We start from the raw sequence: 15185 nt of genomic DNA, 5'->3' as shown, positions 1-15185 counted from the left end.
GTGCTGCGTAAGAGGAAGGATCAAGAGGTGCTCAGGGATGTAGCCCATCTCTTCCTCTTCCCTCTCAGTCCACTTAAAACTTTGAAAAAGATAAGAGTGCAGGATGTAATTCAGTCAAGGTTGGAATAAAAGCAGTTCCCTCCTTTCACTTCAACAAACATTTGCTTGCTGTCTCAAAGCAAGGTGAGAAATACTTTTAATTACACATAGAGCAAGTTCTCTCCCTAAAGGGAATAAAGCAGCTCTCTGCTGCCTGGACATATGTTTCCCTTGTATCTGTAGTTCTATGAACTCCTCCAGCCCGCGTGCAACACTTTCATGCTAATCTGAATTTGTTCTCACAACCTGTTCATTACCGCAGCCTTGCCCCTACTTCTCTGGTGGCAAACTGATGCTCACCGTCTTAATGCCATGTCGATGTGGTTGAGACTTGCCATGGTAACGCTACGTCTGCGTAGGTTTGTGGAGAACACAGCCTAGATTCCCTGGATTCCTATCCAGTGCTCTCATGAAAGAGAACTCCTCTTGGCAGAAGTTTTCTGCTTTGAAATGTCATGCTTGTATTTTTTTTTTTCCTGCTTGTGCTGTTCTTTCTGAAGACCCCGGGAGAAGAGGTGTTAATGCACTACACCAAGTGCGTTACCTTAGAGGGGCTCTGAGCTGGACTGTAGCATGACAGCTCCAAAGGGGCCTGGGGCCTCGCCAGCTGGCCAGCAAGAAGATGCATGTTCCTTTGTGTACTACTTTTTTTTTTTTCTAAAATAGCTTTAGTCTTGTATCTTTGTGATCCCAGTGTACTTCTGGAGAAACAGTGCTTTTTTTTCTTTTTTTTTTTCTTCATGAATGGCTATAACAAGTGCCTTGTAGCAGTTAGTGCCATGCAAAGAATTTGTTTTTCTGCTTTCAGAGGGCTTTGGCTTCTCTGGAAATAGGTGAGCTTTCACAGTGAATTTGTCGCAGCCTGTTCCCAGATCTGGCTTGGTGACCTTGCTGCTTTCTCCTCACCTTATGCATCTCTCACCTGGTTGGAAATGCAGTAAAAGAGAGGGTTCAGAGAGCGGTTACTAAGCAGCAAGGAGGCAGCGTTAAGTCTGTGTCAGGTTGAATGAATAGATTCAGTGTTTGGAGGCACTGAGGAATTTTGGACGTACAGTCCAGTGAGTCACAAAAGGTCTTTGGGAGGGAGGCGGGGGGAGAGGGCAATGTTGGGATACAGCTGATGCTGTTTCAGAAACTTTATTTGTGCTGAACTTGATATCACTTGTGGCTTTTGTGGTGTGTCCTGGAAGCACCAAAATATTTGAATGCTAGTCTCAATATGGTGAAAGCATATTTAAGAGTGTCCTATCCTACATAACACCTCCTGCTCAGCAGACTCTGGTGCAAACATCTGCTGCGCTCCCACAGCTGAAGCGGCCTTAACTTATATTAATATAACTAAGGAGGGATTAGCTGTGTTGAGAAGATCTCAGAACATCAGAAGCCAGTGGAGGTTGCCTTTGAGTTTTTCGTAGAGCAGATCAGCTATATCACTCCTGGAAAGTAGCAGCCAAGAGAGAATTGACAGTGGGAGCATTCTTCCAAAATGGGAATACAGGATCTGCCTGGATCACCACCACACTCTCTGGTGTTTTGGTCCGTAGAGGGTTTATCAGGCAAAGCCCTGAGTGACACAATTACAGAAGTGGGTTCTGTTACCACACACAGCTGGCAAACCTCCACAGAGCCCTGGGTGTCTGCGGAGAGGCCGATCAGATGCTGCTGTGAAGTCGCTGTGCTCTGCCGCTCGCTCTGGGAGCATTTCAGCTGTTTTCACGTTACCCTGGGGAATGCATCCTGCTGACCCTGCTTACAGGACTGCAAGTTGCACAGGCCTGCGGTAGGCATTCCCAGGGCTTAAGTAGTTTTCTGTGGGCTGGATTTGGCTTCTATTTAGCTAGCTATGCTCTAAAACATTGACTCTTGGCTGGTGCCAAGGGCCAGTCACCAAAAATGAAGAATCTGTGGTTTGATCTGTTTTGAGGAAAGGCTTCAAGGACAGCAGATTTTGTGGAATGCAAAAAGAGCCAAGTATCCAGGACTCATAGAAACAAAGCCTGAATTCTTTCATTAAATTTAGCTTTTGAAAGGAAACAGAGCATCCTGTTAGGCTTTGACTTTCCATGGTACAAACGTTGCTCTATTATCTAATAACTCAAGTTTCATTCTTATTTTTTATTCTTTTGTCCCAGAAGTAATGTGTAAATTTTTAAAGAAATGGACATTATAGCTTTTTAGATTGGAAGCATACCTTGACTAAAATCTGTTTCTTCCCCCTTCCTCTCAGGAATTCTCAGAACTGGAGAAGAGAGATCCTCAGGAGCTAGTTGGTAAGTTCACTCAGTAATATTTATTCACATGTGTTTTCAAACTAGACCTTCTAGGCTCCCTTTTTTTTTTTTTTTTTAAAAAAAGTATATTCACTCTGTCCTGACAATGCTGTAGTTTGAATTATTGCCTGTAATGTTTTATCTCAGTGGAGTATTTTCAGTGAAGTCGTCTTTTGGGAGAAATGTACCATGCCTAAAAATATGAAAATATTTTCATATATTATGTATCTAAGACATATATGTGAAGGGCAGTGTTGGTGGTTTTTTTAGATGAGTTTAAAAACAATAAAGCAGTAGCTTTGTCAAGACACCTCTGTGAGAACCAGTATAACCAGGACTGATGACAGCATGCTTTGTTCTGTGGCTTCAAAAACTTACCTAAAATATCCCCACTTAAATGCAATCTATGTAGCAGTTTATAGCTGCTGTACTGACATAGCATATTCTATGTTTTCTAATGGTTCCTGAAACTTACTTGATTTTTGTGACATCTCACTTCTTGCCCCATTATTAGATTTGGAAAGTCCAGGCTCATCAGCTTGAAATAGTATCCTCTGCTTGGTCTTTGTGGTGCTGTACAGAAAATGTATTTTATGTTGAAGTTCTGACTTCCTTGAACTAACCCTTTGTTTCTGAGGTTACTAGTACAGTTGTGAGGTAATGTGTAATAATACCATTAAAAAAAAAATCCACGAGTTTAGAAGTTGTTTCATTATCCGTCAAGTCAGCTTGTCAAGGCTCAAGCATATTTCAGCAATAAAGTGTGATAAACACAAAATAAGACAGTAAACACTAGAATGCTAATCTGTCATTCCTACAACAGCCAGCCCTCTGAAGTGTTGGACTTAAGTCCTTTCCAATTGGCCCACCTGGACTTCGCACCAACCCAACTGTTATTCTGAATTTTCAGCCTTTAGAGGGCAAAACTGCTTTAGCCAGTCTCATCACAGAATGCAACAGAGATCTTTCTCCAAAGTACTGATCTGCTCCAAAACGCACACTGGAAACATGGATGAGACAACAGCATTTAGGGTAAAAAAACTAAAGAATATCTGAAAACCAGCTGCCCTTCTACTCCCTACTTTATGTATGAGTGAAGCTCTCCACGTGGAAAGCAATGTAGTAGCAAGTCTCTTCTTAGTTAAGGTATAAGGCTCAATTTTGTTAGTCTCCTTTTCCCCCAGTGACTGCCCCATCCACAGGAGATTGAACCTTCTAATCTCATTTGTCTCACGATAGCCCAGACTTGCACGCAGGCTTAAACGCTGCACAGAGGGCACTTATTGCAGCATCACACGCTTGTGAGTGGACGGTGTTGGTGAACCTGAGACCTGGATTAAGGTTTGCAATGTATGTTTAATATTCTTTCCCAATAGTAGCACACGCAGAGTGGTATGTAGGTCAGCTTTGTGTGGAACCAGGTTATTAGAGGGCAGCATACTTGCCATGCTTGATTCTGTAGGTCTCTTCCATTGGTCCGTATCTTTCTTATCTGGTTGAAAAGGAACTGATGCAAGAGCCTTATGGTTGGTGTGTTGTGAGAACCACTCCCTTCCTGGAAACTTGGACTTTTAGGTTTAGAATTCTTGAATGGAGAAAGGTACAGGATTTTCTGACACAAAGCAAGTAACTTCTCCAATCTGGACATCGACAGTGTTGTCTAGTATCAGTATGTGGAAGTTGAAGTCTTCCTTAGACAGATTTCCACAACTGCATTTTTGCATTGAAAGCTTGTGGGCCTGCCCTTCTCAGAAGATAACCTTACGTTGTTCAGTGTCACCTTTATTAAAGTCTGTGGTTATGTAGTTGCTTAAGTATAGCATAAATGTAGGCTCCTGCCAAAAGTAATGTTTCTGTTGTACCTCCCCCGGACACATGCTAATGTTTGTGTGCCTTGAGCTGATCTGGGAGTTGGAGCCAACTGAGATCCACCGTCATGGCTCTTTTTTTCTTCTTTTTTCCCCTGTGAGGCTTCCAGCTGGATCCATTCCCTGATCTGCTTAGTGCATGCTAGGTGAGCACTAGAGTTGGCACAAAGAAAACAGTAGGGATGAGCAGCTGGGGAGGGCATGGTTGCCCTGACTTACGCTGAAGTAGTGATCACATAATCAAAGCCTGAAAGAATGGGAGGGGAGGTTTCCAGCAGTAACTGCTCTATGGTTAAGGAGGAGGTACATGTGAGACTTATTTTGATAGATTTCTGCATCAGTGTTGTCCTTTTGAGGTGGCTTTTTTTTTTTTTGATACTGCACTGAGCAGTACGTGGTGCTGGCAGGACACTGTATTTGCTGTTCCCTGCGGCCTTGCAAAATAATACTTTTAGGATGCATTTTTTTGCCCTGGACTTCTTTGCAGCATGGTTGTTTACCTTTTGGACTGTAAGAAATGTTCTCTCCAGCCCTTAAGATATCTGAGCACAAAGTCAGTGTTCATAAGAGCAGAAAATATGGCTGAGTTGCAGGTCTCTCTGCATTTCTCAGCCCACAGAGCAGAAAGGGAACTAGTGTCCTTCCATGGATGGGTGAGTCACTGGCATGTTGTTGCCTCCAGTTCTTCCCTCTGATTTGGCTGTTCTGGTGCCAGGAAATCAGAAACCCACACACCCTGGTTTATGCCAAGCAGACTTGATTAATGCCAAAGAATGTGGGTTTAGAGACCAGGCACCACCGGTTTGTATGTCTCCAGGGGAAAGCCATGCCCCTCTGGTTACCCTTTCTAGGTCTTTTTTTTTCTTTCTTATTTTTGTGTGTGTGCATAGTGTGACCTTTATAGACAAACTGGCACCTGATACTGCCTGTAATCCCTTGCGGCTGCTTAAGATGCAGCATGTAAGTGAATCTCAAAAGGGACGCGAGTTCTTAACCCTACCTGGGGAGCAGTGGTGTTCACTGAGAGCGCTGAGGCAAGATGCTTTACAAGACCTCAGATGATCCACACTCCAGTCTGTCCAGGTACAGCCAGCTCTTTATTCCTATGCTCTCTATTCTTTTGGTTTTCTCTGCACTAGGCAAATATGCTTACCTGTCTGTAGGAAACAAAGCTCCTGTGTGCCCTCCATCCCTGTCTCCAGCGTAGCTTTGGCCTGTGAGCAGTCATTTCCTCCTGGAAGGAACGGAGCACACAGTTTGCGCTGTGGCACTGTCTCTCCTGCTGTGCAGTATATCTTTGTACTGTTAGATGGGTTATTTGACCAGTATATCCATCTGAAACTGAAGCAGATTAAATGTAACATTTCCATTTAATCATCTGCCTCACCAAGACCTGGCAAGCAAATACCCTCCATTGACTGCTGAGATACCAAATCCTTGCTAGGTACACCCTGATACTTGGCTGTGCTTTGGCCTCCTACTCTGAGCCCAGGAGCAGCTGAACATCTCTGCCTTGCCATAGTGCATGAGCTGGCTGTGCAAAAAGCTACAAGCACCTATTGCTTGTGCTGATGAAATTTTTCACTTTTAGGTCAGCTTGTGGAAGGAGAACGTATAGACTAAGCACCAGTGGCCGTGTCCTTCAGCAGCAGGATGCTTGAGTGGCAGACCTGGCAGTGCATTGGCTCATACTTTCTTGAACCACCACCTGAGTCATGGGATCTGCTTTATGGCCTTAGTTCGTTACCTGGATTGTGAGTCTGGTTAGGGGAAGATATTTACTTACTGTGAACCTGAATCTGGGTGTGCCCATAGTGATTAATTGTGCCACCAGCCAACTTCCTGAGGTCCCCACATGGAGATCCTCCAGGCTGTGAGCCAGCAAATCACAGGCCCAATTAGAGTCTGCAGCCAGTGTCAGTACTTATGACTCATGTAAAAGCAAAACTTTTGATCTTGGCAGAAATAACAGGATGCACAAAGCAGTTGGATGTATCCTGTGAGGACACACCTTGTTGTTAGCTGTCCGTCTGCATTTACCACTCTATAGGCAGTAGAAAGCTGTGCTTGGGATTTTGAAACCCCAAAATCTTTTATATCGGAGCCTGTGGCCATATTCCAGGATTACCTGAATAATAATTCCAGCTGCTCCTTTCTCTAGGGAAAGACTTGGTGGGAAGAGGCTGTGGAATCTACCATTCTGCTATCTGTTTGGGGAGGAAGTTTGAGGCCTCAAGGGCATGGATAATTTGCACATCCTTACTGTAAAATAAGCCTGAAGGGGTTAAACTCATCCTTGTCTTCCTAATGATGTGGCATCTCAGTCTGGCTGTGATGTGATGAAATAACTGAGTAATAACGAATGCTTGTCTGCACTCAGTTTGTGAGGTGTAACAGGGTGCACGTAGCCTCACTGCTGACTCGGTCTTCAGCTGCGTACAGCTATGGTGGGATTGCAGTAGACAAAAATGTCTTAGTTCCAATTCCCTATAGGCTCTTAAGAGATGCCTTCCCCCATCAGTATGGTGTTGATAAATGATCGTTTTCACATGGCTCAAACAAATGAGCACCAAAACATGAAAAGTCATGGGCCAAAATATATTGTCTTATTGGGAGCTCTTGTTCCTCCTCCAGTGTAACTTCTGTTTCAAAGGAGCTTTGAATTGATGGCTTTGTGACTTCTTTGATGGCTAGACAGAGTTCTTGCCCGGAGTTCCTGAGTTTCTATTAGCCCACAATTCCCCTCGCCATAAATGTTTTGTCTCTCTGCAGCTCTTCTGGTCATCTGCAAAGATAAAGAGCTTATGGGATGTCTAGCTTGGAGCTAGGCTTGATTTATTTTATTATTTTTTAGGTCCTTTCTTTGCCTTCTGAAGTCTGGATTTGATGGCTTTTCTTTTTAAATGTTTCTGCTGATGCTGTGAATCTCTTAAGCCATTAATCAGCTTTCACCTTTTCCAGAGAGTCTAGTGTGCTGTCTATTATGAACACTTCTGTCTATTTGCTACTGTCTCTCAGGGTTCCTGAAACTCTAATTAAACTAGAGGCTTCCCCATCCCACCAGTAGCTGTAACCTATAACAAATGCCTGCCTTATTGTCAGGGAGCTCCAGTTTGCCTGCCTTTCTGTAGGGGCTCTGGCAAGCTTTCCTTCCTCCATAGAGGCACCCTCTTAGTAAATGCCAAAGGACACTTTTTGTTCATTACTAGCAACTGCTGAAGAATTTAACCCTCAGCAACATCTTGATCAAATAGAATGAGTGGTCACCTGCCAGCTTTGCATCTCCAAAGGATATTGTCCTTAGTGCTTTACGTTTTTACAAAAGAAATAGAAACTGTAGTAGCGCTGAACATGTGTAGTGTTGATTATCTGTAACCTCAGGTCTGATGCTCTGTGCTGGAAGGCAGGAGAGCACGCTGTGTTCAAATGCTGGTGTCTGTCCTTTGGGCCCTTCTGGGCTTTAGTCAAAGGAGCTGAACTTGAGTGTGCTGGAACTGCAGTTCAGGCAGTTTTTACTGAAGAATATTTAATTGAGGAGCAGCAAATGTGAATGGCTTGCTTGGTAGGACTTCTGTGCAGGTGTCAGGTCTCTTTTATGCACTACACACTATGATTCTGGGATGTGTTCCCTGTACAAATTATGGTTGAAAACAATCCCAGCTGCTTAAGTGTGGCACAAATCTCTGCTCCAAGATTTGGCTAGAAAACCGCCTGGGTTTCCCATAACTGGAAAGTAGCAAGTAATAGGGGGGGAAGCATGGTAGTTTCTTTGGCTGATAACTCTGTAAAGTAATCTCTACAGGGCAGTCAGGTACTCTAATAGTATATCCCAACACAAACAGCTATAGAAATCTGGCAATCTGTACTGGTCTGTTTTCAGTCCTGCTGAACAAGTTGTTCTTTCTAGCAATAGCCTGACTCCGTAAGCAAAGATCAAAGTGCCTGTTAAGGAAATGTTAACTTTAAGATGAAATGTAATTTCTTGTGGTTAACTCCTGACAGCCTTAGGGAGGGTTGTTCCCTTCTTGAACCATTTTGGTTCATGTAGGTACTTCTTGAAATAAGTGGGACCCAAAGTGATTACCTCCCCAAACATGGCAATGACCCATGCTGCTTTAGATTGATTCTGTGATTCTCCACATACCCAGTCTGATTCTCTCTCTGAGAGTATCCTGCACAAGTTTTGTCAGAGACTGCAAGTTATCTGAACTGTTCAGAGCAGGACTTTAAAGTGCATATGGAAGACGTGGAATAGCAGAGGGCTTGGTATGTGGTGCACAGTGCAAGGGTTTAGAGATACATTCCACAAGCCAACCTTTGTTCCTCTGAAGATCCTATGCCTTTGAGGATCTTGTCAACAATTGCAGCTGGAGTGGGAAGTAGCATAGCTTTTCACACTTTCATTCTGGGGTGAAGAGACCCCTGAAAATAAAGCTTTAAATATGGGTGTGGCACAGAGCCACAGTATAAAGTAGATACCGATAATAATACCAATAGATACCAATAAAGCAAAAATCCCATCCCCCTTCTAATGATCTAACCTTTAGGTTAGTGGCTTCTTGCTCAGCACTTTGAAAACACAAGTACCAGTTGACAGCATTCCCCTCTTACCTCTACCCATCAGCTCTCAGTGATGGAGTAGCACTAGCAAGGACATAAAACAAGTTTAATGACTTGCATGGTTTAAATTCCCTTTAGTATTGCCAGAACTCATGCCCAGTTTGCTCTCTACAGCTTCTTTTTCAGAGAGAGTACGGAACATGTCTCCAGATGAGATCAAAATCCCTCCTGAGCCTCCTGGCAGATGTTCTAACCACTTGCAGGTTGGTATAAGTCCACTTTATTTTTTTTAAAAGGTTTGCAGTTCAGTAGGGAGGGGGGGATATTTGGGAACTTTGCTCAGTATTTTTGCACAAGTCTAAAATCCAACATTAAAGCTGGGTTATTACCACACTGAGTTTATGAATGCACTGTATTAATGCTTTATTAGACTTTACAGCAATTCTAGTTTAGGAATCTTAAAGTAGCTTAAAGCTGTTTTCCAGTCCCTATGGGTCACTTAGGCTTTAAAATGGCTCTTGATCCCACCAGTGACACAGAAGCAACGTTTACTGTGAAGGCTGCTATCCTCTTACCTCAGCAAATTCAGCTCCATAGGAAAGAACAAATCATTGTTGTTTTTTTTTTTTTTATGCGGGCCTGAGAATCCCCTAACTGGAATAGTTGAGGCAGCAATGACTGGATTCCTTTTCCACCTACATATCTCTAGATGTAAACATTTAGAGGGAAGGCTAGTAACTTAGAGGCAGCAAAAGAAAACAAACGCATGTTTTCTCTGGTGCACACCCAAGTAATTGCAGCAACCAGCTTTGCAATAACCTTCTGCTCTGTTCTCCTCCTCCTGATGGAGAGTAAATGAAAGAGCAGGGGCTGCTATTTCCTACCACTCATTTGAGTTTTAACTGAAGTTATCTGCCCAGGAGAAAGAGAAGTAAAAAATCACTTCTGGAATACTCTAAGCTACTAATGTGCAATGGTGATTCAGAATGACTCACCATCCTGATCACGCTTTCTTCTTCTCCGCACAGTGTACCTGGGCACACCCATTCCTCCTCATGTGCTGTAGGAGGATTTTACTGTTCTGCCATCAATGAATGAGAGTGCATTAGATCCAAGGAATGCACAGAGCTTGAGAGAGTAGACAGAATAAAGCAGATTTCCTTCCCCTTTGACTGCAGTTTACTTATGTTAAATCAAAGGAGAACTTGTCCTCTGTTAGCAGGTCAAACCACATCTTAGAGCACTTTGAGCGAGGAGATGGGATTGTTCTTTAGAGATGCAAAATATTCTAGGTTTTTCACTGGTGATTTGCTTTTTCCTTTTCTCAGATTCTTCCTCTAATAAATTGTATCTTGAGCTCTGACAAAGGGAGTATTTCGCTTTACAAAGTTGACTGAGTGGTTCCCCATCTGTGGACTATGTGAACCATAGTGCTACCTCCATGGGGAGGGGACAAAAAGGAACACCTATTCAATCATTTCTGTTCCTCAAATTCACCTTTTCGCAGTTGTTCCTTCAAACCTTACAATGTCTGTGCCAGATGTGGAGATCGTGTAATTTCTTCTTGCTAATTTTGTGAGGACCTGATGAAAATTTATCTTACAAAGTGTGTTTTACTGCCTCAAATGCAAATATTTAATAGTGAAGCCTTCAGAAAGTGCAAAGATCGATTCCCTTACCTATCCAGACGGTTCACGAAGAAACTTTCAGACCTTAATGGAGGAAGTGTCTGTACTAATCAGTCTGCCTGGCCTTAGGGGAGAGGTGGAATCCTTGCTCCATGCAAGGAGGTCACTGGTTCAGTTGGCTTGTTTCCACATGTGCACTTTGATAGTCAGCTGGTGTGCTCCTCCTTTTCATACTGGCTCACCCTGTAATTTTTTTTCCCTTAGGATAAAATTCAAAAGCTATATGAAAGGAAGATAAAAGAGGGCATGGATATGAACTACATCATTCAGAGGAAAAAGGAGTTTCGTAACCCCAGGTAAGCCACCATCTTTTCCTGTGTGACCAAAGCACCACAGAACAAATTCTTAGAATTTTCCTCTTTGGAGTTGTAGCAGAAGCAGGATCCTGAGCTTACAAAAATGAGAGAGACATAATTTGATTGTAACTGAAACAGTAAAACTCTTCTTTGTGTTCTGTGAAGCAACAGCTAGAGTTGGTGTGTCGCTTAGATTTTAAACGTACAGGCTTTGGATGAAGTATTTTAGAAGATGTGTCTGTTCTGAGAGTTGGGAGATTAATTTGGGAGAAGTGGGAAATAATGTGGTAAACAGCATGCTGCATCCATCATAGCAAGGGTAGCTTCCCAGGTTCTGATTTTACTCTTGCAGTGTGAAGAGATGACAACCTCTTTCTACTAACAAATCTGAAACACTTCCATTTACTTCTAGCTCACTGGCTCTGTTCTGAACTCTTGTCTTTGCAGCATCTATGAAAAGCTGATCCAGTTTTGTTCAATTGATGAACTTGGTACAAATTATCCAAAGGTGAGGTGCAATACTTTTGACTGGCAGAGGAGCGGGTAAAAGATAATATAGGGGTGTAAGGTCTTACCTCAGGTTTTTTTTGAGCCTGCTTGTTTAGAGGTCCCTTAAAGGGAAATTTAGTCTGATCCTCTGCATTGAAGTCAGCATGTTTATGTGGTACTGAGCCTCAGTGCCTCCAACTTTGCTGTAATGATTCTGAACAAAAAATGCTGCAGTGTGTAGATATACATCTAACTCCTTGGAGGGGGGAATAGAAGCTGAGCAGCAGAAAAATGCATGACTTATCCCAGTGTCCTTTTGGCTTCAAAGCTGTTTTTTCATTCACAATAGAATGTGATCCTATAAAAGGTCTGATGTGATCTTTGTCACTGGAATATGAGAAGAAATCAGTAATGAATATCCTCAGCGAACAGAAATACGTAAAGCGTTATTGAATTGGGTTTTGCGCATATGTGGAAATAGCCCTAATCTGACTTCTTTTTCTTCTTTAGGACATGTTTGATCCTCATGGCTGGTCAGAAGATTCATATTATGAGGCATTAGGTAATTCCAGGAAGTTTTAGGGGTTTGGGGATTTTTTTGTCCTCTTTGTGTTTTGTAGTTAATTAACTGCACTAGAGTCTTCACTTCCTTTATAAATGAGAAATCATCACATGCTGCTCTTTAACTACTTCATTCTGGCTGGATGTGCCTGAATGTTATTGATGCTTCATCAGTCTGGAAAGTCTTTTCATTTAAATTGGTTCTTCCATGTTTTCATCTCTTAAAACATCTCTTTAGTGCAGTGATGCTTTGATTAACGAGCAGCAGTTGGTTTCATGGCAGTTTAATTTTCTATACACAATTTGAAGTTTTTGATTGTTTATGATGGCAAGTGTGTGAGTGAGATAGAATTATGGAAATTTTTTTACTGTTCCTAGTGCTTCTTGTAACTTCTGATCTTTCTCAGCTAAAGCCCAGAAGATTGAAATGGACAAATTGGAGAAGGCCAAGAAGGAACGCACAAAGGTAGCTATTCAAAACCAAAAGAGTGAGATGCAGGGGTTTTGTTTGTTTCCAGCTGAATTTAATTTTGTTGCTTTGCTGTTTCTTATGAACTGTGCTCTATGCTATTACTGTTTATTTTTCCCTGGTTCTGACCTTTTTTCTTGCATGTCTTTTTTTCTAAGCAGCACAGATCAAGCTGTTTAGCCTTCCTTATAGGTCCGTTTCTTTAGGTTGTTTATTCCACTGGATTTCCTTCTGTTCTGTCAGTATTTTTAAACCAGAGCTCTTAAAATTGTATTTGGTAAGCCAGATACGGGCAAGATAAAGCATAAATAACAGCTTTTTTTTCTTAATCTGTGGCATTTTCCCTGGTGGCATAGCCTAGTTATAGCTTAATTTCCTCACCATATCTCATTGTGAGACAATATCTGCTTTCTGTTCTCTTTGATATTATCCTCTTGCATCTCATTTCCCAAAATGTTGGGCCTATTTTAACTTTAACTGGGAGTGTATTGGCTTGTTGCAAAATGTATGTTCTTCTGTACTCCCAAAAAGAACACAGACAGATTTTGGAAGACTTTATTCCTGTCCTTCAGTGGTGTTGCCTTTAAGCTAATGGCTGGCATTAGAAAACTGTCTGATGTTAGAGATTGCCATCTAACCTTGCAGAAGGCTCCTTCCATATTCAGTATGTGGAGGATTTTTTTTTTCTTGCAGTGCATGCTGTGTCTTGCTAGTTGGTTTGTTTTTTGCACAGTAACCCAGGTATCTGATTACATCCTGGCCCTTATCTGCAGTTTTGAAAATATGAAGCTGCATGCTGTTGTAGCTCTTGTTGCTAGGTTTCCTGCCATGATGCAGTCATGGTAAATTGTGCAGGCAGGGACTTGTCTTGCATGTTTCTTAAAGTAAAAAGGACAGGAAACTTCTAAACTGTAAGGATACATCCTGGTCATTAAAGAATGTATTCATTCTGAGGCATATCAAGTTTTAAAAAACCCAACAAAACCTTACACACTTTTATTGTATCTGACTTAGGATTCCTGCAACCCAGCTCCTTAGTGATGGTGACTTCAGTAAGTTTTGGCCTGAGGTCTGCATCTTTCTTCCTGCATGACAGTCAGCTCGGAGGCCAATGACATTAAAGCTGTTCTTTAAAAGCATAGAGAAGCAATGTGGGTTAAAAAAAAGACTATGTATGTTAACATTTTGTTTTCATCTTCTCGTCTCTCCTGTGTGTCTCCCTTCCCAGATTGAATTTGTGACTGGCACTAAAAAGGGTACAACAACAAGCGCTGCTTCTACAACAACCACAACAGCCAGTACCACTGTGGGAGGTAAAGAACAGTTGTGATTGTACCTATTAAGCTGCAGTAATGCTGGGATTAGTCCTTCCTGGAAACCCCGGAGGCTCTTTATTGATTGTATATAATGCAAGAAAGTGTTCCTTCCAGGAATTGATGGAGTAGCTTTTCTCTAGTCCCTGTATCCCATGGCTGTCAGGAATGAAAGCTTAGGAGATAGGTTGGTAGTGAAGAGGTTTATTAGTGGGTCAAGAAATCTCCTGATGTCCATGGTTGTAGGGTGTTCTTGGGGCTGATATATCTCAAGAGATTTGAAAAGACTAAAAATCATTCTCCTGCCTACAGCCTGCCTTTTAAACTGGGAGGAAGGGAGAAAAAACACTGGAGGCTGGTGAGTGTGTCCTGTGCCCATACCTGAGCAACTGAGATATGTATGCTCTGTTAAAATTAAATATGCTTTGGGGCAGGGAGTAAACTTGTCTCCCATTTGGCTGGAGTTCAGGTGTAGAGTTTTACTATGACTCTTGAGGTATAAAATTGTCTTTCCTCCTCAACATTTACTGCCAGTGTATGCTGAAATTAATGTGAGTTAAATTAAAGTTGCCTAGTCAAGCAGTGGCATATTAACAGTTGACAAGACAGGGTATAACAAAGGGATTGGTGACCTTTAACATAATGCTAATCCTTGTTTGCTCTATCTAATTAAATTCACAGATGCCCAGAAAAGGAAGAGCAAGTGGGACTCGGCCATCCCTGTAACAACGATAGCTCAGCCCACCATCCTCACCACTACTGCAACGCTGCCAGGTGTTGTCACAGTGACAACCAGCGCAAGTGGATCCAAAACTACAGTCATATCAGCTGTTGGCACCATTGTGAAAAAGGCAAAGCAGTGACTGGTGCGCCGGGCCTGGAAAGGGAGGGGTAGCTTTCTCCTTTGGTAAAAGATGACAAGATTCTTTGAAACAGACCACAGTTCCCTTTTGAAAGAATGGGGGCAGGAGCAGGCATGCCAGCTGTGTGCCCACAGGAATGGACCTCTGCCGAAAATGCCTTTGTCTTTTCTTGCTGTGGGAAGAACCAGTCTGTGTGTGTTGTGGTGGAGGAAGGTGGTATCTGGAGTCAGCTTGTAAAAGTTAGCTTCTTAAATTACTGCATTAGGTTCTTACCCTACTTGCAAGTCTGGTTTGGGGGGGGGGGAAAGGTAAGTAGTGAAGGAATATCAGTATTACCCTTGTGTATTCCAGGTCATGCTCAAAGGCTGCTAGCAGCTTCTGGTATGTACCTCCCTCACGTACGCTAACTCAATTTTAAGGGAATTAAAGCAGAGACAATTGGTCAGTGTCCATCTTCAGATGTGTAGCAGAGACTTGAAGCGATCTACGTCTATGAATGTTACAGTACTGATATCTGTACCTGTGTGCACATCTGTGCAGATCTTAGTGACCACGTTGTTAAATAGTTGAACTATTGAGGGAGACTGTGCTGAAATAGTCGTGTTACTGTCTTGCAGGGATGGAGATTTCTATGCAGACTCCATAAGTTGTAGAGGTTTGATTTGTGAACTCATTTGCAAAGATAACTCTTCCATTGCCATGGAGTGAG

The 15185-nt window shown here is 42.4% G+C and overlaps 1 protein-coding gene across 2 annotated transcripts in view; it reads left to right on the top strand.

Annotated features, from left to right (window-relative positions):
- The window catches only part of SAP30BP (SAP30 binding protein), a 29683-nt gene extending 14766 nt beyond the window's left edge, over positions 1 to 14917 (top strand). For both annotated transcript variants that reach the window (XM_054846311.1, XM_054846310.1), the window contains 8 exons: positions 2327 to 2369; positions 8972 to 9060; positions 10690 to 10781; positions 11229 to 11289; positions 11781 to 11832; positions 12239 to 12297; positions 13529 to 13613; positions 14295 to 14917. In XM_054846311.1, coding sequence (XP_054702286.1) covers positions 2327 to 2369; positions 8972 to 9060; positions 10690 to 10781; positions 11229 to 11289; positions 11781 to 11832; positions 12239 to 12297; positions 13529 to 13613; positions 14295 to 14476 — 663 coding nt within the window. In that variant the 3' untranslated portion in view covers positions 14477 to 14917. The remainder of the gene's footprint in view (positions 1 to 2326; positions 2370 to 8971; positions 9061 to 10689; positions 10782 to 11228; positions 11290 to 11780; positions 11833 to 12238; positions 12298 to 13528; positions 13614 to 14294) is intronic.
- Positions 14918 to 15185: the final 268 nt, after the last annotated feature.

This window comes from Grus americana, chromosome 18 (genome assembly GCF_028858705.1).
Source record: "Grus americana isolate bGruAme1 chromosome 18, bGruAme1.mat, whole genome shotgun sequence".
Classification (NCBI taxonomy): Eukaryota; Metazoa; Chordata; class Aves; order Gruiformes; family Gruidae; genus Grus; species Grus americana.
The sequence above is the reverse complement of the archived record's forward strand: the minus strand, read 5'-3'. Positions and strand labels throughout refer to the sequence as shown.